Source organism: Crocuta crocuta, unplaced genomic scaffold (assembly GCF_008692635.1).
Source record: "Crocuta crocuta isolate KB4526 unplaced genomic scaffold, BGI_CrCroc_1.0 scaffold37, whole genome shotgun sequence".
NCBI lineage: Eukaryota > Metazoa > Chordata > Mammalia > Carnivora > Hyaenidae > Crocuta > Crocuta crocuta.
Genome location: NW_027532040.1, coordinates 1,228,127 through 1,253,012, shown reverse-complemented (window position 1 = coordinate 1,253,012; position 24,886 = coordinate 1,228,127). Strand labels below are relative to the sequence as shown.

The following is a 24,886-nucleotide window of genomic DNA, read 5'->3' as shown; positions in this document are numbered from 1 at the left end:
TATTTAGAAGAGTTTTATTTTTAAGAATCTAAATGTATGCAAGGGGATTATCTTTTTGTTATTTATTTTAACTTGTGTTTTCAGAAAATAGACTGTGATACTGCTTCCTTGAAGCTTACTACAGTTGTTATGTATAGCCCATATGGCCAATTTTCAAAAATATCCAAGTGTACTTAAAAAGAACATATTCTCCAGCTGCTGAGTACATGTTCTAAATATGCTTAGATCTTGAATATGATGTTTAAATCTAAATACTTACTGTTTTGTTCTAAATACTAAGACCATTGTGAAAGTCTTCTATGAAGGTGGATTTGTCAATTTCTTCTTGCAGTTATATCAGTTTTTGCCTGAAATATTTTGAAGCTAGGGTATTAGATACAAAAAATTTTAGAACTGTAATATCCTCCTGGTAAACTGAATCTTTTGTCACCATGTGGTAACGACTGCCTTTAATAATGCTTTCCTGGTAACATTCTTAAACTGGGTGGTCAATGTACAAGAGTTCATCTATTTTATTTTATTGCTATTTATTTATATTTCTTTTAGCGAGAGAGAGACAGTGAGTGACAGGGTAAGGGGCAGAGAGAGAGGATGAGAGAGAATTTTAAACAGGTTCCACACTCAATGAGAGGACTGACACGGGGCTCAATTTCACAACTCTGAGATCATGACCTGAACTGAAATCAAGAGGCAAACACTTAATTGACTGAGCCACCCAGCTGCCCCCATAGTTCATTTTAGTTAAAATGTATATGAGGTGGCACCTGGGTGGCTCAGTGGGTTAAATGTCCAATCCTTGATTTCAGCTCAGGTCATGATCTCATGGTTCATAAGACTGAGCCCCGCATCAGGCCCTGAGCTGACAGCACTGGGCCTGCCTGAGATATTCTCTCTAAACAAACAAACAAACAAACAAACAAACAAACTTGGGGCACCTGTGTGGCTCAGTCGGTTAAGCATCTGACTTTGGCTCAGATCATGATCTTGTGGTTTGGGCCCCGTATCAGACTCTGCTGACAGCTCGGAGCCTGGAGCCTGCTTTGAATTCTGTATCTCCCTCTCTCTCTGCCCCATCCCTGCTTATGCTCTGCCTGTCTCTCTCAAAAATAAATACTAAAAAAAAATTATAAAATATATGGACATTATATTCTCCTAACGGCATATTTTATAATGAAATTTTGGAATAACACAAAGTAGTTTTTGCATTTAAAAATCTTACTTTAATCCTTAAATATTAGCTTCTGTATATTTATATAAATGCCATAACACCTTTACTTTATCTCTTTTATAAATTAACATTGACTGTGGCTACCTTAATTAAACTAAACTGGAGTAATTATGTGCTTCCTATAAAAATCTACTTTGAGATTCCCTTTCAGCATTTTAGGAATATTTCTATTGTAAATATAATACTAACTTCCAGAAGTTAATATCAAAGATGTTATATTTAAGTGAAATTTGAAGAAATAATTCTCTAGCTTATTAATCCACATAAATTAAGGTTTTAAACATCAGTTGTCAAAAAAATCCAAGTGAAGACCAAGAAAGCACTGACAGATAATAGTGTCCATTACTTAAAAAATATTCAGAGGGAACCAACCTAATAAAAATATCCCGAACAGCTTGTTCACTTGCTCCAATGTATTTGCTCAGTAACTCTGGCCCCTGGGAGATAAAATTAAATTAAATTAGAATTCAGATAAGGTTATTTAAAAACAAAATATAATTTCTGTTTAGGACTTAGTCCAAATACACTCATGGGAAATTAAAAAAAATTTTTTTTAATGTTTATTTTTGAGAGAGACAGAGTGTGAGTGGGCAAGGGGCAGAGAGAGAGGGAGACACAGAATCCGAAGCAGGCTCTAGGCTCTGAGCTGTCAGCACAGAGCCTGACGCAGGGCTCGAACCCACGAACGGTGAGATCATGACCTGAGCCGAAGTCGGATGCTTAACCGACTGTGCCACCCAGGGGACCCTCATGGGAAACTTTTTTAGTATGATTAAATAGATGTCTCTTAAATACATTTCAAAAATTATGTGCCTGGAATAAATATCCTATCACAAGTTCTACACTTTGTGTCTCCTCTGGTACATGTGTCCCCAGACCGTCTCATGGCTTAGCTCTCTACAGAAGGCCACATCCTCAGAAAGGCCTTTCCTGATGACCCCATCTTATCCTGTTTGTCTTCCTGCATAGAACCTTTTCCCATATGGTATGTTTCTTGTCTGTACCAGTGAAACGTTGGTTCCAAAAAGGTAGGTTTGCTCACTACTTAATCCCTAGTGCCAAAAACAGTGTCTGTTGCATAAATACTGAATAATTATTTGTTTAGTAATAAATAGTTTAAAAGGGGAAAATGTTCCATCTATCTCAAATCTTTGGAGAATACATAAAATATTCAATGAGACATGAATTACTTTAATCAGCATCTTCAACTACTGAAACCAATTTATTTATACAGAGGTGAAGAAGAGATCATCTTTTCTAAAAACCAACTGAAAAACTTTGGAAACTACTCCATTTAACAAAATTAATAATGAGGATAATCTTTCCTTAAATTGGGATGTTTTAAAAAACTGAATATGCCCTAAAGTGATCTCCAGTGAAAAATCAAGAGACCAAATACTGGTCAGGATATGTGACCACAATAATGAATTTCTAATATTACGCAGGCTAGATATCTATTAAGACACCAGTATTAAATTAGATTTCCTAGTCAATTGAGAGCCACAGAGGGTGGAACAAGAAGCCAGGCAAAATATTAGGAAAAAGGCAACATGCTGGTGTCAGGGAAGTGCCTGGTCTTTGATGCATGTCTCCTAGGTCTACCCTGACCCAGCCAGAGAGAATGGTCTTCACTGAAAGAAACCTTTCTGTTGAGAATTTGTCCCAAACCGTGATTTGAAGGTTTACTAAAAGGGATAAGACGTCCTCTCTAATGGAACAATCTGAAATACAACTTCTTTCATGTTGAAAAAAAATTTTTAATAGTGAAACTACATTATAGTCATAAGCAGAAGAGAAGAGTATGTATGATCACAGTTATTCCAGAATCCAGAAAAAGAAGGTAGGGAAATTTAAGTTAGTGTTTCTCCATCATTGCCAGGGTAGCCAGCAGCCATGTAACCATCTCACACAAAAAAATCATGTGATTAAAAAGAGGGTAGGCACGGGGCACCTGGGTGGCTCAGTCAGTTAAGGGTCCGACTTCAGTTCAGGTTATGATCTCACGGTTCGTGGGTTCGAGCCTGGCATCAGGCTCTGCGCTGATGGCTTGGAGCAAGGAGCCTGCTTCGAATTCTGTGTCTCCTCTCTCTGCCTCTCCCCCGTTCCCGCTCTGTCTCTCTCTCTCTCAAACATAAACATTAAAAAAAGGACCAAAAAAGAGGATAAGCATAACTCAGTTGCAGATTTCTAAATCAATTATGAATAAGGCTACAATATATGATTCTTTGTTTTGAAATCTAATCACTCTTTGGTAAACTAATATTGTGGGGTTGCTGAAACTGTACAAATAATATATCGGACCTCAGACCATAATGACACACCTCTGGTAGCCTGAGGCACTACCCACAGCTGTCTGCTAGTGTGTCCCTTAATTACTGCATGCACGTTTGGAGAAAAGGCAGGCACAGTGTGGCCCGTGTGAGGGTGAAATACAGCCAACAAGGAACAGAGCTATAAAAACCCAGCTTCCTGCCTCAGTGTGGTCTCTAGTCTCTAGCCTTCCAGGTTTTCTCCTCCCTTCAGATATAGCTTGCTCTTTTATCTGCGTATTTATGCATAATTCTACTTTATAATATTTTATTATATTAATATATACTAATGATATAATTCTATTTCTTTATATTTTAAACATATTTTATNAGAAGTGTCTCTTTATTCAATTTCCACACAACTTTCACTAATAGATGGATAGCTGCTACTCGTTTTCCAAATATGAGACTAACCCAAATCAAGAAACATAAATGATGTTGGCAAAGATAGGAGAAATAGGAACATTCATCATTGCTGGTGGGGATAGAAGAAAACGATGCAGTCATGGGGAAAAACAGTCTGGCAGTCCCTCAAAAGTCACACCCAGAATTATCTTGTGTCCCAGCGACTACACTGCTAGGTACACACTCAAGAGAAATGAAAACCTATGTCCACAGAGAAATATGTACACAAATGTTTACAGCAACATTATTCCTAAGAGCCCAAAGGTGAAAATAACCCAAATATCCCCCAATGATGAATGGATAAAAAAGTGACACACCCACACCATGAAATATCACTCAGTTTTAAAAAGAACTGAAGTACTGACACACAGTACCACTTAGATGAACCTTGAAAACACGCTAAGAAGCTGGTCACAAAAACACGACACGTTGCATGCCTTTTACATGGAATGTCCAGAAAAATGTCCAGGAAAATCCACACACAGAAAGCAGATTAGGGGCTATCAGGGGCTGGGTGGACAGGGAACAGGATGAAAAGTTTTGAAATAAGAGAGACGTGGTGGTTACATGGCACTGTGATTGCATTACATGCCACAAAACTTTGTTATGTAAACTTACCTCAATAGAAAAAAGAAGATAAATGCAAAACATACCTTGATACTAATAAAATTCATTCCGCTCTCTCGTGCAACTACTCCAGCTAGTAAGGTTTTTCCTGTTCCAGGAGGACCATACAGCAGAACTCCTGTTCTTTGTCGTATGGGCAAGTTTGCAAATAGCTCCGGGTACTGAAAAATATAGAAATATGACCAAGAGCTTAAGTCTAACAAAATGACTAAGGAGCAGCCCAAGTCAATGTACAGAAAGAAGTATTCAGATTGTTAGTAACTGTCACCTTCATTAACAGGATAAGGAGAGAAAATAAAATTCCTACTCAGTACATGAGTTCAAAAGAACTACCACAGATTTTTTTTACCAATTGGACGATGGAACACATTCTACATAAAGTGGACACAACTACATCAGAACTTGTTTTTTTCCTGGTTTTTAAAAACATAAAAAGTACTACATTAAGAAAATAAAATCAATCTTTTAACAAGTAGATTGCCTTCCCCTTGTATGGTTCACGGGGCAAGTTATGATAACTATACATATTCAAATATACTCCATCAAAGAAAAATAATAGAGAAGTATGTATAGTGAGAACAGGAAACTCTCCCAAGAGTCTCTTACGCTGAGCAAGTGACTGACTGCCTCTAAATTACCAGAAAGCAAGAGGACTTTGTCAACAGGTGAGCCAGACATCAGGCTACAGTCAGCAACATCCTGGTCTCCTCTGCTAGGTATGCCTATTGAGTTACACCTGCTGACAAAATCCCTACCCCCATCTCTACCTCCATTCTGATCTGAGGAGGCCCCAGAATCAGTCATCAGGCAGAAAGAAAGCCGCTGCACATCTGGTTTCCAATGCCCAGATCCAGCATTTGAGGTCATGATCCTGCTGGCAACTGCTTCCACGCCTGTGTTCTCCCAGATAGGCTTTAACCTGCAGTCCCGGGCTGCATTCTGTGTGTCGCAGGCCCCACTGGCCACACTTTCAGGACTTGCTATCTAGTTACATGCAACTGAGGTCCTTACTCACCCATGTCTTTATCTCTCTACGTGGGTCCCTGATCTCCTGCAATGATCCTTCTCTCTCAGGTTTGTGGTTCAAATGCACTACCACCGAGATTCTGAACAATCTACCTCTGCCCCCTCTATCCTGCCACCTGCTTGGTCTATGCTTCCTGCTAACTCTATCTTTCTAGGACTGACACCCAGACTCTGGAAATCTCCCCTACTCCGTCAGTTCTGTGAACCTAGATGGCTCTTCCAGCTTATTTCTACCCGTTTCTGTTCAAACCCCAGCTGACAGTTCATTCTGCTTTAGTACAATCTGAATGATTAAAGTAAAACACAAGAATTATGAAATTTACATCAAAATGTATTTACTGTAAATATTACCCCCAGCTTTCTAAGTTTCTTACACACAAAGAGTTTATCAAATACTTTAAAAATCTGTTAGAGTACCAAAACCAGTGCTGGCATTTACTTGATAACTCAGTAAATATTTCTTTAATCAAACAGACTAGGCAAGGCAACATATAAAGCCATCAGTGGTTCTTCTGGGATACTTGATTTTTTTGTTTGTTTGTTTACTTATTTATTTTCAGAGAGAGAGAGAGAGAGAGCAAGAGAGCGAGCAAGCGAGCAGGGGGAGAAGGAGAGAGAATCCCAAGCAGGCTCTGCACTGTTAGTGTGGAGCCAATGTGGGGCTTGACCTCACGAACTGTGAGATCATAACCTGAGCCAAAATCAAGAGTCAGACACTCAACTGACTGAGCCACCCAGGTGCCGATTTTTTTCTTTAAGTACCTTGGCTGGTAACTGGATAGTATCCATGAGTATCTGCCGAACTTCATGTAATCCACCAATCTTATCCCAGCCCAGGTCCCTAGGTTTATGCAAGTTGACATTTCGCAGGGATGCAGGAAGAAATCCTTGAAGAGCCTTTTGGAAGTCCAATGTTGTTAAAACTAATTCTGTTTAAAAATAAACATAACTTCTTTTGGTAGTCATATATGCATATGAATCCTCAAAATATGCTATCCTCTTAGCTGGAGATGTCGATTTTCTACTCAACTGCTTATATACTAAAACAGAACATATGTAATGCTTAAATTAATGGATATTAACATTTCTCTGCAATGGAACTATTTCAGATTTTGGTTTGAATAGGAACACATACCTTCTCTGGTGGATATGCTCTCGTGAGAGAGATGAGAATGTATGGCTCGATCCACAAGCATTGTAAAATCTCTAGCCACAAACCCTTCAGTTTCTTTAGCTATACAATGCAGGTCAAGGTTAGTGAACTTGTTTACATCACAGCCCAGTTTATTTTTTATTACATTATGCAGCATTTCACATCTTTGCTCCTAAAGAAAAAAAAAACACAAAATTCAATTTCTAGTTTTACTCAAATGTATATTTTAGTACATATATTTTGAGAAAAATCAGGTTGAATAATCTACGGTGACAGAAAGCACTGGCAGTTGTCTGCAGACTGAGTGGGGGAGGGGTGGATTGCAAAGGGGCCCCGGGAAACTTTTGGGAGGGATGGCAATGTTTGCTACCTTAACTGGGGTGATGGTTTCATGGTCTATACATGTTAAATGGTATATACGATATAAAATATACATACATGTTAAAACTGATCAAATTATACACTTTAAATACTGAGTTCGTTGTCTTCAATTATACCTCAATAAAGTTGTAAAAAAAAATCACATTGATAAATGATTGCTACTTCTTTCTCCAGTATGAAGCCTTTTTAGTAACACTTGGTTCTTTTAAGAGTGGCTTTTGTTGTTCCTATAAAACTTATTTCTAAAATGATATTCACTGACCAATCCCACTACCACTGTGTTATGCTTAATAACAGGTATAGTACTTTCATTCTTCAGTAACAGTTAATTAGCACAGGGTCTGAATTTTTAGGATACAAATTTTAAAGAGGAGGTTAAAATGTGTTTGTCAGTCCTAAAACATATTTCTTTGAGGTCACTGCCTCTAAAACCATCAGGAGCGTGAGTCCCCAAAGGGGACAATGGACCGTATGTGCTTGTGATACTGTGATTCATAATAAGAAACATATATTAGTCTTTGTCCCTGTTTCTGGCACAGATCTCCTAAAACCCTTAGAATTTCCTGAATGATAAAAGTGTCTTGATAGTCACAACAAACCCCTTCCAACCACACCAGAGTTTATGTTAATGATATGTTAATGAAGTGACTTTCAGAAAGCACCTAAGGATGGGGGTAGGGGGAGAAGCTGGGAACCAACCATGAATAGAGGGTTGAAATCAGCAGTCCTACCCTTTGGTTTCAGGAAGGGGAATGGGATTGGATGTTGAATCAACTGACTAAACTAGTTTCCTGAGTTCCGTGAGCTGCTCTAGCAAATCAATCAAACCCAATGAGGGGGTCGTGCGAACCTCTGATTTACAGCTAGTTGGTCAGAAACATAGGTAACAAGTTAGACTTCCAACTGGCATCGGAAATGGAGAGAGAGCAGTCTTACAGGACTGAGCCCTTAACTGGTGGAATCTGATGATGTCTTGAGCAGATGGTGTCAGAATTGAGTTGAACTGTAGCATACCTGTCTGCTGTCTGAGAACTGCTTGGTGGTGTGAGAAAAAACCCACACGTTAGAATTGAGTGCTAAAATCATAGTGGGTAAGGAGTATCAGGAGGCACCTGGTGGCTCAGTCAGTTAAGTGTCTGACTCTTGATTTCATCTCAGGTCATGATCTCAGAGTTCATAAGTTCGAGCCTCGGGTCCAACTCTGTGGTCACAGTGCAGAGATTCTCTGGGATTCTCCATCTCCCTCTCTCTCTGCCCCTCCCTTGCCTGTGTGCTCTCCTCCCTCAAAATAAATAAATAAACTTAAAAAAAAAAAAAAAAAAGAATTATCAGGGTGCTGACAAAGAAATAAATGTTTAATCAAATTTAAAAAAATATTTGGATAAAAAAGATAAAAACCATAGAATCATTTCAATAGATGTAGACACAGCATCTGACAAAGTATGACACCCATTCATGATAAACATCCTCTGCAAAGTAGGTCTAGTGGGAACATACCTCAACATAATAAAGGCCTTATATGAAAATCCCATAGTAGACATCATACTCAATGGTGAAAAACTAAGAGCTTTTCCCTTAAGGTCAGGAATAAAACAAGCATGTCTACTCTCACTACTCATTACAAATGATACTGGAAGTCCTAGCCACAGCAATCAGAAGTAAAAAGAAATAAAAGGCATCCAACTTGTTAAAGATGAAATAAAACTTTCACTGTATACAAATGACATAATACATATGTAGAATGACCCCACCAAAACTGCTAGAACTAATAAATGAATTCAATAAAGCTGCAGGATACAAAATCAACGTACAGAAAATCTGTTGCATTCTTATACATGAATAATGAAACAGCAGAAAACGAAATTAAGAAAACAATCCCTTTTACAAACTGCACCAAAAATAGTAAGATATCTAGAAATAAACCTAACCAAAGAGGTGAAGGATCTGAACCCTGAAAACTATAAAATGCTAATGAAAGAAATTCATGACAACACAAAGAAATGGGAAAACAGTCCATGCTCACAGGTTGGAATAACAAATATTGTCAAAATGTCTATACTACCCAATGCAATCCCTGTATCAAAATACCAAAAGCATTTTTCACAGAACTAGAACAAACATTCCTAAAATTTATATGGAACCACAAAAGACCCCGAACAGCCAAAGTAATCTTGAAAAAGAAAATCAAAACTGGAGGTGTCACAATTCCAGACTTCAAATTATTTACAAAATGGTAGTAATTAAAACAGTATGGTACTGGCATAAGACACATAGATCAATCGAATAGAACAGAAAGTACAGAAATAAACCATAATTATACGGTCAATTAATCTTAGACACAGGAGGAAGGAATATCCAATGGGAAAAAGCCACTCTCTTCAATAAATGGTGTTGGGAAAGCTGGACAGCCACACGCAGAAAAATGAAACTGGTCCACTTTCTTTCACCATCTACAAAAATAAACTCAAAACGAATTAAAGACCTAAATTATGTGAGACCTGAAACCATAAAAATCCTTAAAGAAAAAAAAAAAGTCCTTAACGAGGGCACAGGCAGTAATTTCTCTGACACTGGCCAATGCAACATTTTTCTACATGTAACTCCTGAGGCAAGGGAAATAAAGGGAAAAATAAAATAATAGGACTACATCAAAATAGAAAGCTTCCACACAGTGAAGGAAACAATCAACAAAACTAAAAGGCAACCTACTGAACAGGAGAAGATATTTGCAAATGATATATTTGATAAAGGATTAGTATTCAAAATATATAAAGAACTGATACAACTCAATACCCAAAAAACAAATAATCCAATTAAAAATGGGCAGAAGACATGAACAGACATTTTTCCAAAGAAGACATCCAGATAGCCAACAGACACATTAAAAGATGCTCAACATCACTCATCATCAGGGAAATACAAATCACAACTACAATGAGATATCACCTCATACTCATCAGAATGGCTAATATAAAAAACACAAGAAACAACAAATGTTGGCAAGGATGTGGAGAAAGGGGAACCCTCTTGTGCAAACTGGTGCAGCCACTATGGAAAGTATGGAGGTTCCTCAGAAAATAAAAAATAGAACTACCCTACAATCCAGTGATCACACTACTGGGTATTTGCCAAAAAAATACAAAAACACTAATTCAAAGGGATACATGCACCCGTATGTTTATTGCAGCATTATTTACAAAAGCCAAACTATGGAAGTAGCCCACGTGTCCACTGACAAATGAATAGATAAGGTGTGGTATATACATACAATGGAGTATTCAACCATAAGAAAAAATGAGATCTTATCATTTGCAACGACATGGATAGAACCATAGTATAATGCTAGATGAAAAAAATATCATATGACTTCACTCATATGCAAAATATAAGAAACAAAACAAGTGAGCAAAGAAAAAAAAAAGGGAAAAACCAGGAAACAGACTCTTAACTAGAGAGAGTAAATTGACAGTTGCCAGAAGGTGGCAGAGGTGGGTGGCAAGATGGGTAAAAAAAAAAAAAAAAAGGTAAAGGGGAGTAAAGAGTGGACTTATCATGATGGGTCGGGGGAATATTTACATATATACATATAGATCTGTACACACATATATAAATCAATATGCTTTTCTCACTAAATGCTCTTTCTTATTAAAAAGAAAAAAGGCAATTATATAAGGTGATAGAGGTGTTCAATTAACTTGATTGTGGTAGATTATTTCACAATGTACACATAAGTCATATTGTACGCTTAAAATATAAACAACCTTATTTGTCAGTCATATCAGAATGAACTGAAAAAAGAATTCTAATTTTCATGATGTATCTACAGATTTCACCAATGGGAAATGAAGCAGTTCAGAATTTTTAGGGTTTTTGTTTCCTTTTAAATGGAATAAGAAAACTTTAATAATAATATGAGAAGAAATGTTTTCAAAAGCCTTGGAAAGTATACAGTAACATTTCAGATGGTTATAAATGGAAACTGTGCATCTACACACAACATGCACCAAATATCACTTTTTTTTGCCCCCTCCCCCCAAATGTCACCTTTTAAATATCCTTAGGCATAAGTTTAAAGCCATAAGTCATTAATGAAACTGAAAAATGATTTGTATAAAGGGCGGCATATTTCAGCAATCTTCACAAGTCATATGTTACCTGATTAGGAGGCTGAATGTGTTGGACACACTGAAATACGTGAATTCCTTGAGCAGACGCGAGCAGAGGATGTAGTGAGTGCTGAGACTGGCTTGTGGCAACCAGTGCTACCAAACTTCCCATGGAAATAAACTCTTTCATCACATCACTCAAAGCTAGAATTAAGCAATATAGTTTAAAAGTTTAGTAAACATAAGCATGAAATTTAAAAATTATACAACCATTAAAAATAATGTTAAGTTAACATCAAGCTTTAAGGTGACATACGAAGAGTATGGATCCTTCATACCTTTTAAATATTACATCTGCCACTCATTCATTGATTTATCTGTTGAGGACCTAATAGCTGCCACACCGTAAGCAATTCTAATGGAGGCCTAGGAGGTACTGTAAACTCGGTCTGTATGCCCAAAACAATGCCTAGGAGGTTCCTTATTTCTGGATCTTAGAAAGTAAATGAATAGGAGTCTCTGAAATATAGAAGGATGATAAATTTCCATATTGTGTTCTGTTGATTAGGCAAAATGCAGTTCCTATTCCTATGGCTTTCTGAACAATCTCTTTCCACCCCAGATCATGCCAGGTTTGGTTGATATGAGGTCAGAACTGAAGCAGGCATTAACATGTGTAGGAGTCCTGATCTAGAAATCTGGAGCATTCCATTAAACACTACCAAGTTTTGCAGATGCTACAGGATTCAAAGTGTTTGCAATAACCAAGGCACAGGATTCAAACTGTTTGCAATAACCAAGGCACTGTGGTTGCATTTTCTATCAGTTCCAGCTCTCAAGAACCTTGAGGTAGTAGAATCCCGCCAAATCCTCCAGCACTCCACCCCAGCTCTCCCCGTGAATTCTCAGCTCCAGCCACGGGGTACTCTCTAACATACCACAATTTCTTGTGCCTCTGTACCTTTGCCTGTGGATCACGCTTCCTTTGCTTCCTCATCAGCATGGAGCTGCTTCGTGCTAATTTCTACTCCTCCATCAAAATTCCATTAATCTCAGTTATCAACTTGCCCCAAAAGCCTTCTCTGCTAGCTCCTTACCCAGCCCTCCCCAGTCCCCGGTGAGGGTGCATGCTCCTACAGTGCCCTGTGCGCACTTCTAGCAGAGCACAGCCCACCACCTCCTATTTAGCCCACCCTGGTCAGTTACTTAATCTCTGAATTTCCATTTATTTACCTGTAAAAGCAGAATATTTGCCAGTAGAAATATTTGCCAGTAGAGTACAAAACAATCCCTAGCCCAGAAAAGGCACTCAACACATGGTAGCTGTCATTATTGCTATCAGTATTATGTACTAAAATTGTTTCCTTTTCTTTTCTCTCCTAGATTTTAAGAATAGAGACTGTGCCTAAGCATTAGACAATATCTGTCAAATGAACAGAGTAAATCTGTACAATTAAGTAATTTCGAGTAAGTATATGAGAATGAAAGGTCCCAAAAGACTAATCATGAAGTTGCAGAATTTTCACATGGCTCATATTTACCAATTTTGCTAAGAGAGGCCTCAAAAGCAACACATAACATGTATCTATTTTCTGAAGAGAGCAGATTTATCATTAAGACTATAACTGCTGTCTAAACAAATAAAAAGGCCCACAGCCATGAGTGGATGTGTTATCATTACCATGTGCAAGCCTCTGGCTCTGTGCAGCCTCAGGGCCTTGCTCATGTTCCGGGAGAGCAGGCAAGCCAACAATGAGGTCAAGGTCGTCCAGCAGAACCACAGAAGGCTGCCTCCATGCCGCCTCTGAGAAAGCCAGCTCCAGGGTTTTTTGGATATTTTCAAGCCTTTTTCCTTAACACGCAAGATATGAAATGTTATTTGAGGGCTGGTAAGTATAGGCTTCCCTTTTCAGAGCATTAGAAAAGCTCAATATTGATTTAACCGTGAAAATTTGATCCATAGTTTGTTAATAGACCAATCAATAAACTCTGTTAATCACTAACTTGGTTTAATTAATAGAGCTTCAAAGGACTAAGTCAAGTACTGAATTTTATAAAACTGAAAAAAGGAATATGCTACTATGCATGTAGTTTTACCTGGCCTCATTCCACAGAACATTTCACATAGCATGCCACAAAATAGTAAAAGAAAAGCAGGATGTGGAAAAACATAAATGAAAGATTAGGGGATCAGGTTTGATACAGATAAAAGCAGACACAAATGTAGCTATCTAGAGACCCTCAAGTTGCTATATTTGAATCACACATTTGGCTTCAAACTTCCTGCTGAATTACCAAGTTTTAATTTTCAAAGAATAAAAAACATACAAATTCATAAGCCAATATAAAGAGTTTCTGTTACTTAGGTCAAAAACAAAATTTGGGGGGGCGCTTGGGTGGCTATTTTGGTTACGTGTTTGATTTCTGATTTCAGCTCAGGTCATGATCTCATGATTCATGGAATCGAGCTCCATGTTGGGCTCATTGCTGATGAGATGGAGCCTGCTTGGGATTTTTTTCTCTCTCTCGCTCTCTTTCTCTCTCTCTCTCCCTCTCCCCTATCCCCACTAGCATGTTTGCTCACATGCATGCATGCTCCCTCAAACTTTAAAAAAATTATTTTAAAAATATAAGTATTGGGGCGCCTGGGTGGCTTAGTCGGTTAAGCGTCCGACTTTTGCTTAGGTCATGATCTCGCGGTTCGTGGGTTCGAGCCCCGCGTCGGGCTCTGTGCTGACTGCCAGCTCAGAGCCTGGAGCCTGTTTCAGTCTGTGACTCCCTCTCTCTCTGACCCTCCCCTGCTCACGCTGTCTCTCTCTCTCTCCTAGAAATAAATAAAACATTAAAAAAAAAAAAGTTTAAAAATATAAGTATAAAAAATAAAACAAAAATTTTATACGAAGCTTCAAGCAGGATTCTGAGAGATGGACAGGATCCCTAAAACCACCTTTGCAGCATATGAAGCAATGGGCTTTTGAAGGCTGTTTCTTAGTTTCTTAGCATATAGTATACTAAACACACACACACACACACACACACACACACACACACACACACACAGAGCATGGACTGGTTGGGACGACATGGTAGAAGTAGTCAAGGGGAAAAAAAGTTACTCAAAATAAAATCTTTCCGATATTGTTTTTTGATCAAATAGATAACAATAATTAAAGATTTTTAAAAGTACAAAAGTATATATATGGTAAATTGTAATTCTCCTCTTCACTGTTCACAGCCACCCACTTTTCCTCTCCTGAGACTCCCTAGCAATTCAGGGATAATTTACACCCATAACAGTATACCCTAAATACAAACTTTCTCAGAATGGTGTAAGTTGGCATTTCCAGGAATATAGTCTACAAAGAGGTTTGGCTAAGAAAATAAAAGTAATGGGGGCCTCCGTCAAGTATCTAGAGTTTAGAAAATTCTGTTGAAAATCTTGGAAAGCTACAGATTTAAAATTTCTAAGGAATTAGGGCACCTGGGTGGCTTAGTCAGTTAAGCGTCTGACTCTTGATTTAGGCTCAGGTCATGATCTACGAGATTTAGTCCCACATCAGGCTCTGTGCTGGGTGTGAAGCCTACTTATGATTCTTTCCCTCTCCCTCTCCCCCTCCCCAACTCATGCTCTCTCTCTCTCAAAAAAAAAAAAAAAAAAAAAAAAAACCAATTACTAAGGAATTTTAACGACTAACAGAAAAGTTAGGAAAGATTAAATACTTGTACTTATTAGATTAACAGCATGAAATAACATTTCTGTCTTACTAGCAAAAAAGGGATTAATGTAGAGTGTTACCATAGTCATACCTCGTAAAGCTTTACAGTCCACTATCTCCACATGGGCATCCAATATGTCAAATGCTTCCTTACAGACTGCCTTGGCTAAAGTTGACTTTCCACTGCCCTAGAAAATAATTGCTTCATAAGCAATATATTCAATCACAGAAATAGCTTCTGTTACTGTGACAACCACCAAGACTCAGCCTGCCTCACCAATCATATACACTACACAAGTATACACTACACAATGTTCTATGTCAATTATATCCCAATAAAGCTGGAGGTGGAAAAAAAAATAAAAAAGAAAAAGAAAACCCACCTCCCTGGAGTTCTAGGATCACATTATGGTAGGTGACATTTAGCATAAAGTATAAACTAACAGCAAGGAGTGAAACTGGACTCAGGAAGTTTTAAGAGCACTCTAGGATTAAGTGGGAAAGAATGATTTTCTAAACATGTATTCAACTGTAGCAAAGAAAAATACGTAATATTTTGCAAAGAAACCAGGAGGCTCCAGCTTCCCAGCCCTAACAGAATGATTCAAATAGTATTTAAACAGAGGCAAGGTTAACAGATGACAACCCAATCTCAGGAATATAAACCTTCCCAAAAAGGGAATTTCCCACCCCAATTTCAACCTCAATTGGTACTAATACTAAAAATAACCAACTGCTTTGAGAAAGTTAAAAGAAAACAAAAATACACCAGTCTAGTTGCTGTGGGAGATATGCAGATATCACCAAAATATGCCTTTTTTTTTAAGCTGTTAGAAGCTAGTTGTGTCCTATGTTCATTATAGCACACAGACAGAAAGTAAACATTTGTTTTTACAATTTGTTAAATCACTGATACTTAATTTTTTTACCTTTAAAAACAGGCCATGCTTCATTATTTGTTACTAGAAGGGAATAATGTGAACATTAAATAATCTTTCTAGAGAAATGAAACCTAATCCCATTAGGTAGGTAGAACTATTTACTTTTTATTAAGTGACTCTAGACTACATAGAGTTTGATCCAATGTGTACCTTTTTTTTTTCCAAGTAAAAGCTTTGTTGTTTTCCTGGTTTATAAATTAATATACAAAACATACAAAGTTAACTGTAGACATTTAGTATAATAGAAAGGAAAATTTTTTCTGTAATCTTACCGCCTCACAGAAGTAACCACAGTCCATTGTTCTGATGTAGATCCTTCCAGACACTCCATACATATTTTATGTAAATTCATAAAGATGGGATTTCAGTATTTATGTGGATTCATGATAAATCACTGGCCTCTTTATCAACACTATGGAGCTGCTTCAGCTCCCCAGCACACCACCAGTGCGGGATGTACTGGACATCACGTGTATAATAAGCCCCTTCCTAATGTATATTAATGCTGCTTCTAATTTTTAACTATTAAAATTAAGCTAAAATAAATACCCATCTATGTGTTAACTTATTTGTCAGATTATACCTTTAGAATAAATTTCTAGAAGCAGAATTACTTTATCAAAAGGTACATATATTAAAATTTTTCTGACTGTTGTGTTGCTATGGTGCTCCCAGGAAAGGCTGAATGTGGTAGGTTTTTATAGTTCTTTTAATATAGGTTTTCTCCCTCAATCTAGTATTATTTCCTCCCCTTGCTGTTTTGTCTACCTTAACAGCCCTGCACCAGTTCTAACATTTTGTATTTCAGCACCGTGGACAGGAAAAACAAGCCAAGCTTGTTATACAAAATCTGAAACATAGCAGGCACTCAACAAACACTACCACACTTATAACTTACAGAATTGCATCTATATTTCAAGTCAATGGGCTCCAAAGAATTAAGAAATAAAGAAATTAAGGGTGCTGGGGTACAGGTCCCATACATCATATTTTGCTTAGTTCAAGGGCTTTCTCCTCACACAAAGTATTCACATTTGTATAGCACTTTTCAGTTTACAAAGTACTTTCCCATATATTATTTCCCTTATATTATTTCCCTTAAGTGAGGTTTATCCTAAGAGGGCAGATTAAGAAACCACAAAACTGCCTGCAGTCACAGTCAGTAAGTATATGACAGAGGTGGAACTCAAATCCAGGTCTTCTCCTTGTTCTTCATATTAACCATGACACCCCTAGGTGAGATGGGGAAGTCTGATTTCTAGGTCAATACAATATTGCTTTTTCAAAATACACAATGATGATGAATTTTGAAATGTGACCTAGAAACCGCATAGAATAGTTGCTACACTTCATCAGCTTGCATACCTGGGATAAATCTCCACTTGATCATGGTATACAATTCTTTATACACATTGGTTGATTTGATTTGCTAATATTTTGTTGAGGATTTTTGCATCTATGTTCATGAGAGGTATCAGTCTGTAGTTTTAACATCTTTGTCTGGTTTTGGTATTAGGGTAATGCTGGACTCACAGAATGGGTTAGGAAGTATTCCTTCTGCTTCTATTCTCTAAAAGAGATTGTTGAAAACGGGTATGATTTCTTCCTTATAGGCTTTTTTATATTGTCTACCTCTTCTTGTGCGAGTTTTGGGAACTTCTGTCTTTCAAGAAATTGGTCCGCGGGGCGCCTAGGTGGCTTGGTCGGTTAAGCGTCCGACTTTCGCTTAGGTCATGATCTCGCGGTTCGTGGGCTCGAGCCCCACGTCGGGCTCTGTGCTGACTGCCAGCTCAGAGCCTGGAGCCTGTTTCAGAGTCTGTGACTCCCTCTCTCTCTGACCCTCCCCTGCTCATGCTGTCTCTCTCTCTCTCCTAGAAATAAATAAAACATTAAAAAAATTAAAAAAAAAAAAAAAAAGAAATGGGTCCATTCCTCTAGGATGGTTATCAAATTTGTGGGCATAGCATTGTCTACTACTATTATGACTTTATTATTCTTTTAACGTTTATGGGATCTGTGGTGATGTTCCCTCTTTCATTTCTGGTATTAGTAATTTGTGTCTTCTTTTTTTCTTACACTGGCTAAAGGCTTATCAATTTTATTGATCTTTTCAAAGAAGCAGCTTTTGGTTTCACTGATTTTTCTGTATTGATTTCCTGTCTTTAATTCACTGATATATGCTCTAATTCTTATTTCTTTTCTTCTCCTTACACTGGACTTAATTTGCTCTTCTTCTTCTGATTTCCTAAAGGGAAAACTACACCTACTGCTGTTGCTGCACGTAACTATGTGTATATATATATATATACATACGTATATTAAGTATGTATAAATTTTACTATATATAGATATGTATGTAAAATATGTATTTCTTTAAATTTTATTTTTAAGTAAACTCTACACCCAGTGTGGGGCTTGAACTCACAACCCCAAGATCAAGAGTCACATGTTCTACCGACTGAGTCAGCCAGGCACCCCTGGAGTAGGTGTTATAAGAATCAGAAGAAAGCAACTGGATTAGCACTAGCAACAGGAAAAGTTATTTTACTCAAGTTAAAAGTGAATGGAAATGAAAAAGCTTTAAAATTTTGAACTGAACAAAGGAACAAGGATTCACAAAGACCACACTGTGCCTCTGAAAACAATTTTGCACTGGTAAAGAATAAAACTGTAAGCCCTTTAAAAGGGCAGGGAAACTAGCAAAACTGATGAAGATTAAAAAGAGAAAAGACACAAAACACCAAAATCAGGAAATGGAACATCACAGTAGATCCCAGAGCCATTCAAAGGATAATGAAAGGAATACTACAAACAACTTTATGGTCTTAACTTTGACAACTTAGAAGAAATGGACCAAGTCCTTGAAAATTACAAACTACCAAATGTCTGCTGTGGCGAAACAGACAATTAAGATTTAATTTATAATTAAAAAGTTAAAGGTCAGGGCACCTGGGTGGCTTCAGATGGTTAAGTGTCCGACTTTGGCTCATGATCTCATGGTTTGCGAGTTTTAGCCCCATGTTGGGCTCTGTGCTGACAGCTTCCGGACCCTGAGCCTGGAGCCTGTCTTCAGATTCAGTGTCTCCCTCTCTTTCTGCCCCTTCCCCACTCACGCTCTGTTTCTCAAAAACGAACAAACATTAAAAAAAAAGGTTAAAGGTGACGAAATCTCAGCACCCAGATGGTTTCACTGGAGATTTTACCAAACATTTAACGAAGAATAAATACCAACTTCATATAGGGGCGCCTTGGTGGCTTAATCGATTAAGCGTCCGACTTTCGCTTAGGTCATGATCTCGCAGTTCGTGGGTTCGAGCCCCGCGTCGGGCTCTGTGCTGACTGCCAGCTCAGAGCCTGGAGCCTGTTTCAGAGTCTGTGACTCCCTCTCTCTCTGACCCTCCCCTGCTCATGCTGTCTCTCTCTCTCTCCTAGAAATAAATAAAAAATATTAAAAAAAAACAACAACCAACTTTATATAATCTCATCTAGAAAACAGAACAGGGAAGAACACTTTTCAATTCATTCTATGAGGCCAGTATTGCCCTAATAGCAGAACCGCACATAGTACAGAAACAGAAAAGTACAGGCTAATCTTGCTCATGAATCAAAACAAATCTTTTTAATGTTTATTTATTTTTAAGAGAGAGAGAAAGACAGAGTGTGGGCAGGGGAGGGGCAGAGAGGGAGACACAGAATTTGAAGTAGGCTCCAAGCTCTGAGCTGTCAGCCCAGATCTGGACACAGGGTTCAAACCCATGGACTATAATCACTGACCAATCACTGACCAGAGCTAAAGTCAGATGCTTAACAATGACTTGCTCATGAATTTAGATGCAAAAATCCTCAACAGATTATTAATAAACAATGGGGAGCCTGCGTGGCTCAGTCAGAAGAGACTCTTGATCTCAGTCATGAGTTTGAGCCTCATGTTGGGGATGGAGATTAAATAAATGTTTTTAAAACACTTTAAAAAAGGATTTTTAGCAAACAGAACTCAGCAATGCATACAAAGAATAATACACCATGACCAAGTAAGATTTATTATATACATGCAAGGGCTGGTTCACATTTGAAAATCAATTAACCCTATCAACACCCTAAAAAAGAAAAATCATATAATCGTATCAAATAGTACATATAAAAAAAAAAAGGCAGGGAGCATATCACCTTATTCATCTTATTCATCACCACCTTCTAAATTTCCAAAGCAAATGAAGGCTTCCCATATCTTGTATTAACAACTCTATATAACAGATGATCAAAACCCAAAGGAAAAATAAAAGTTATTAGTGAAATGGGCACATTTTAACCACATACCTTTCCTCCTGTGAATAAGAGGGCTCCGTTCCTAAGTCCTGCCACAAGGGACATCAGCTGTCGAGACAAAGGGCGCCGCAAGAGGCTGTGAGTGATATGTTCCATTGAGGACACACCTAAGGAATTCACTCCTCTGCAAAATATATACATGGGTTGCATGATAAGACACTGAAGCAGGATAAAATCTAACTGTAAAAAAATCTGAAACTTTCCTTCCCAGGCTAATTAATGATTTGTAAAAGAGTAAAATGTTAAAATTTCCCTTATTTGAAAGTATACTGAATTATTGCCAAATCTGAGTCACAGCTTTTAAAATTAGTTTTTATTACTTTCAAACATGTACAGTAACTAAAAGTTTGTCTTAACAGGACATCTTAAGGAATTTGTCTTAACAGACACAAACACCCCTCTCAAGATGATTTTTGGTTTGGTAATCAACATAATCATAAGTGAGTGTGTTTGAAGTGTTAAAATAATTGAAGACTTATTTCCTCTTAAATTAAGCTTTTAAATCCAGTTTCGATTTGTAGATTACACAGGCAGGAACTTCTACCTACTTTCTGACTCTACCACTTTATTTCTGATAATATAAATTCTGAAAATCAGATATGAACTAGAGAGATTTTACTTTTTTTTTTTTTTTTCAAATAGTTTATTGTCAAGTTGGTTTCCAAGATTTTACTCTCTACATGAATATCATGCTATATTTAAACATTGTTACTTTATGGTTTGGTCCTTTTACTGAAACATTTACAGATTATACTAGTACAGGAAATCAAATCACTACAACCATACCCACTAAAAGCCTCTGTGAAGAATTCTGAGGTATAATGTTTATATGAGAGTCTCATATTTCATAAGAGATAAAGAAACTAAGAGGAAGTTCTTTTCAGACTTGTCGGTCTTAAATGTTAAGGAAAACACAAATAATCCCAATTAGTACATTAATAATATAGCTGAAGGAATAACTTAATTTGAAATATTTTTGAACATTCAACTAATGTTTCTAGTTTAACTTTTAAAATAAATGTATTAACTCTTAAGAATTATTATTTTATCTGAGCACGTGTGATCTAGGTCATAACCAGTAGTTTCCTTCTCACAAATCAAAATCTCAAGGTAAAGTTTCTAATAAGCTTCAGACTATTATGTAGTCACCTAAGAAGACAAGGCAAATTACTAAGCGAGTTGTGAAAACAGAAACAATCCTTGAAAACACATCTACTAATGCATTATTGAGATTATCCAATGACATTAACAACTATTTTAATATTTACACAGAAAAACCCTGCCAGAGATAATGTCAAACATGTCTGTAAACATACTAGTTTGGCCATAACTTCTTACCCCAAGCAGTTCAGCTTTAAAAAAGGAAGAATAAAGTCAATTTCCTCACTGTTTTCTTCTTTTACCATAGGATCTAGAAGGACCTATAGTAGCAAGGAAAAATCAATTTTACATTTCAAATTTATATCTTTGGCCTGTTTTTCTTGGGTCCCAGGAAACTGATTACTGATTCTGTTACACCGAGAAAAGATACAGTATGCATGCAAGATCATTATTCAAATTAGCCTTGACAATCACAATTTACTCATCCAAGGAACATAAATATTTATGGTCAACAAGAGGTAAAGAATGTCATACATTTTGCAGATACATCTTTATTTGTAATTTTGATTTGTGTCTCATTTACTCTCCACAATTCTTCCATTTGTATCTTCTTTGAATGGTATTCCTTCAATTTCATCTCAAAAGCAGAGAGACAATGTCTAGTGCCAAACCATTCAAATTCTAAACGACTAGAACATCTTCAATTTTGTAACAATGAGAGTGACTAACCTAACTAAAACATAACATTCTAAAAAAGACCACTTTTAAAATACTCCTGGAAGAAAAGTGATCTGGTAATATTTGTGAAGAGTTGAGAATTTAAGAAGTGACAAAACAAGATGGGTTGTGCAGAACTCCAACTAAAAATAGGAATTAAAAAAAATCAAACCCCAAAATCTAAGTTTTCCTTTGTTTCAATACGAGAATAATTTGAAATCATGATCTATCGGCCAGTTAACACAATCAATTCTGTTCTTGAAACTTAATTGCACATTGATTTTAATTTAGAATAAATCAATTTATTTAAATAACTTAAAGAGACTATATAACAAAATATTTTAAATCAAGTTATTCCTTACTCTTATCATTCACGTTTCTAATACACTTCAGGATACAAAGTCTTACAGGTAAATTCATACTTTATTATCGATCCAATGCGACCAATATTATTTTATTAAAGATTCAATAGTTATGTGATTACTTGTATTGTGATCTTCTGCAGCAGACTGGGACTCAGTAAAAAAATATTTTCTTTTTCTTTTTCCCAAGAATGAACTATATTTAGAGAAAACTCCTTCAACCCTATAAAAAAAAAAAAAAAAGTAATAAATGTGGAGTTAGTACTGAAACAGAGTTGAGGTAATTTAAGATTTAAATTTCTTTAAATTTAAGTAAAGGCATTCTTCGATATGTAAAATCTACCATTTACTTATTATAATGTTTCCTGTTCACGCGTACTAAAGGTTGTAACAACAATAAAAAATTTTTGACTTCTTTAATAGGAAAAATATCAAAATAACAAAATTTACCCACCATCTTTAATTCTCAGCTTAATATATTCTTCCTCTGATATTATTAAAGGAAGTGTGGTAGTGGTACACTGCTGTAGCCACGAAGAGAATACAGTTTTCACGTCTTCTTCACTCACGTCTTTAGGCTGCCAGAGAAAAGGGAAGAACAGTAATGAATTATCCAAATACCTAAAACTTAACATTAACATCCTTAGTCTAATACCTCATCTTGCTAAATAAAAATATGTAAACTTTGATATGGCTGATGGATCTTAAGCAAACTTCTTAGAAACCTCTCTGAGCCTCATGTGAGGACCGTAAGACGGTATCCATTGGTAGGAGTCTGGGGATGTAAATCACAGCATACTCATTCTACAACAGTTTGGCACAAGTAATTAAATGTGCTAATTTGGGGCACCTGGATGGCTCAGTTGGTTAAGCATCTGACTTTGGCTCAGGTCATGATCTCACAGTTCGTGGGTTCAAGCCCCTCATCGGGCTCTGTACTGACAGCTAGCACAGAGCCTGGAGCCTGCTTCAGATTCTGTGTCTCCCTCTCTCTCTGGCCCTCCCCTGCTCACGCTGTCTCTCTCTCTCTCTCTTAAAAATAAATAAAACATTAAAAAAAACCTTTTTTTAAATGTGCTAATTCAAGGTGCAAACCAGCCCAGCATGACCATTTAACATCTGTGTGACTATGGGCAAACTAATAGAACTGTCTGAACCTCAATTTTATCATCTATTAAATGGGAGCAACTAAAAAGAAATAATTTACAAGTTAAAAAAAAAAAAAAGTAAACCTTACCAAACAAAACCAGGAAAGATATTCGTATTTAGAGGCACAGATCTGGGAACTGATATTACAGCACAAGGAATACAGTGAAGCCTGAAGAAACATTTACACAAGTGGCAAAGTTTTAAACACTCCCTATCTCTAGGACCAGTGACACACATACCATAATTTGGCTCGGTGGATAACCATTCCAACGTCATTCTCCCTTGCCTCCCTCTATTAAAGAGGTGGGAAAGAAAACTCTTCAATTCCCAGCCTGGATCTGTGTGTGCATGTGGGCACATGCATGTGCCTCCATTCTGACCAATGGTGTGCCATCAGCAATCGTTGAGAAGGGCCTCTTCCTAATTAAAAGGTATACACATTTTACTAGGAGAAGGGTTTTGCTTTGTGCCTTTCCTTCTGCCAAGAACGCATATGTGGGGCGCCTGGGTGGCTCAGTCAGTTAAGCATCTGAGTTAAGCTCAGGTCATGATCTCACGGTTCGTGGGTTCGAGCCCCACGTCGGGCTCTGTGCTGACAGCTCGGAGCCTGGAGCCTGCTTCAGATTCTGTGTCTCCCTCTCTCTGCATCCCCCCTCATGCTCTGTCTCTCTCTGGCTCTCAAAATAAACAAACATTAAAAAAAAACAACACGCATATGTGATGCCTATCAGTATGACAAATGCCTCGTATCAAAGGAGGAAGTTATAGGCTAAAGATGGCAGAAAGACCAAAGGAGGCTACATCCCAGATGACACAGTTTAACCACCTCATAGCTCCTCCAAACTTCTCTGTACGTAAGAAAAATAAATTCTTGGGGCGCCTGGGTGGCTTAGTCGGTTGAGCGTCCGACTTTCGCTTAGGTCATGATCTCGCGGTTCGTGGGTTCGAGCCCCGCGTCGGGCTCTGTGCTGACTGCCGGCTCAGAGCCTGGAGCCTGTTTCAGTCTGTGACTCCCTCTCTCTCTGACCCTCCCCTGCTCACGCTGTCTCTCTCTCTCCTAGAAATAAATAAAAAACATTAAAAAAAATTAAAAAAAAAAAGAAAATCTACTGTCTTTTATACAAGACCTAACTTTTGAAAAATACAAGATAAATTAAGAAGTTAAAACTAGAAATCACTGTGTACTGTTCTGCCAATGTGTTAAGTGTTCAGTCCCATACTATTATGGAAATGGCATTTATTCTATTTATTTTCCTCTTCTCTAGTACATAATATAAGCGATCTTATCTGGGGTTTCATCGCTTTGCAAGTTCTGTTAAAATGGTTCTTCCATGCTATA

The 24,886-nt window shown here is 37.3% G+C and overlaps 1 protein-coding gene across 4 annotated transcripts in view; it reads right to left on the bottom strand.

The window, feature by feature from the left end:
• PEX1 (peroxisomal biogenesis factor 1) overlaps nucleotides 1-24,886 on the bottom strand; it is a 45,402-nt gene that overhangs the window by 8,418 nt on the left and 12,098 nt on the right. For all 4 annotated transcript variants that reach the window (XM_077776224.1, XM_077776225.1, XM_077776226.1 and 1 more), the window contains exons 7-17: nucleotides 22,853-22,976; nucleotides 22,521-22,621; nucleotides 21,557-21,639; nucleotides 20,210-20,342; nucleotides 15,043-15,139; nucleotides 12,917-13,087; nucleotides 11,285-11,439; nucleotides 6,731-6,920; nucleotides 6,358-6,524; nucleotides 4,596-4,730; nucleotides 1,601-1,665 (exon numbers count right to left, since the gene is read on the bottom strand). In XM_077776224.1, the coding sequence (XP_077632350.1) occupies nucleotides 1,601-1,665; nucleotides 4,596-4,730; nucleotides 6,358-6,524; nucleotides 6,731-6,920; nucleotides 11,285-11,439; nucleotides 12,917-13,087; nucleotides 15,043-15,139; nucleotides 20,210-20,342; nucleotides 21,557-21,639; nucleotides 22,521-22,621; nucleotides 22,853-22,976 (1,421 nt within the window). The remainder of the gene's footprint in view (nucleotides 1-1,600; nucleotides 1,666-4,595; nucleotides 4,731-6,357; nucleotides 6,525-6,730; nucleotides 6,921-11,284; nucleotides 11,440-12,916; nucleotides 13,088-15,042; nucleotides 15,140-20,209; nucleotides 20,343-21,556; nucleotides 21,640-22,520; nucleotides 22,622-22,852; nucleotides 22,977-24,886) is intronic.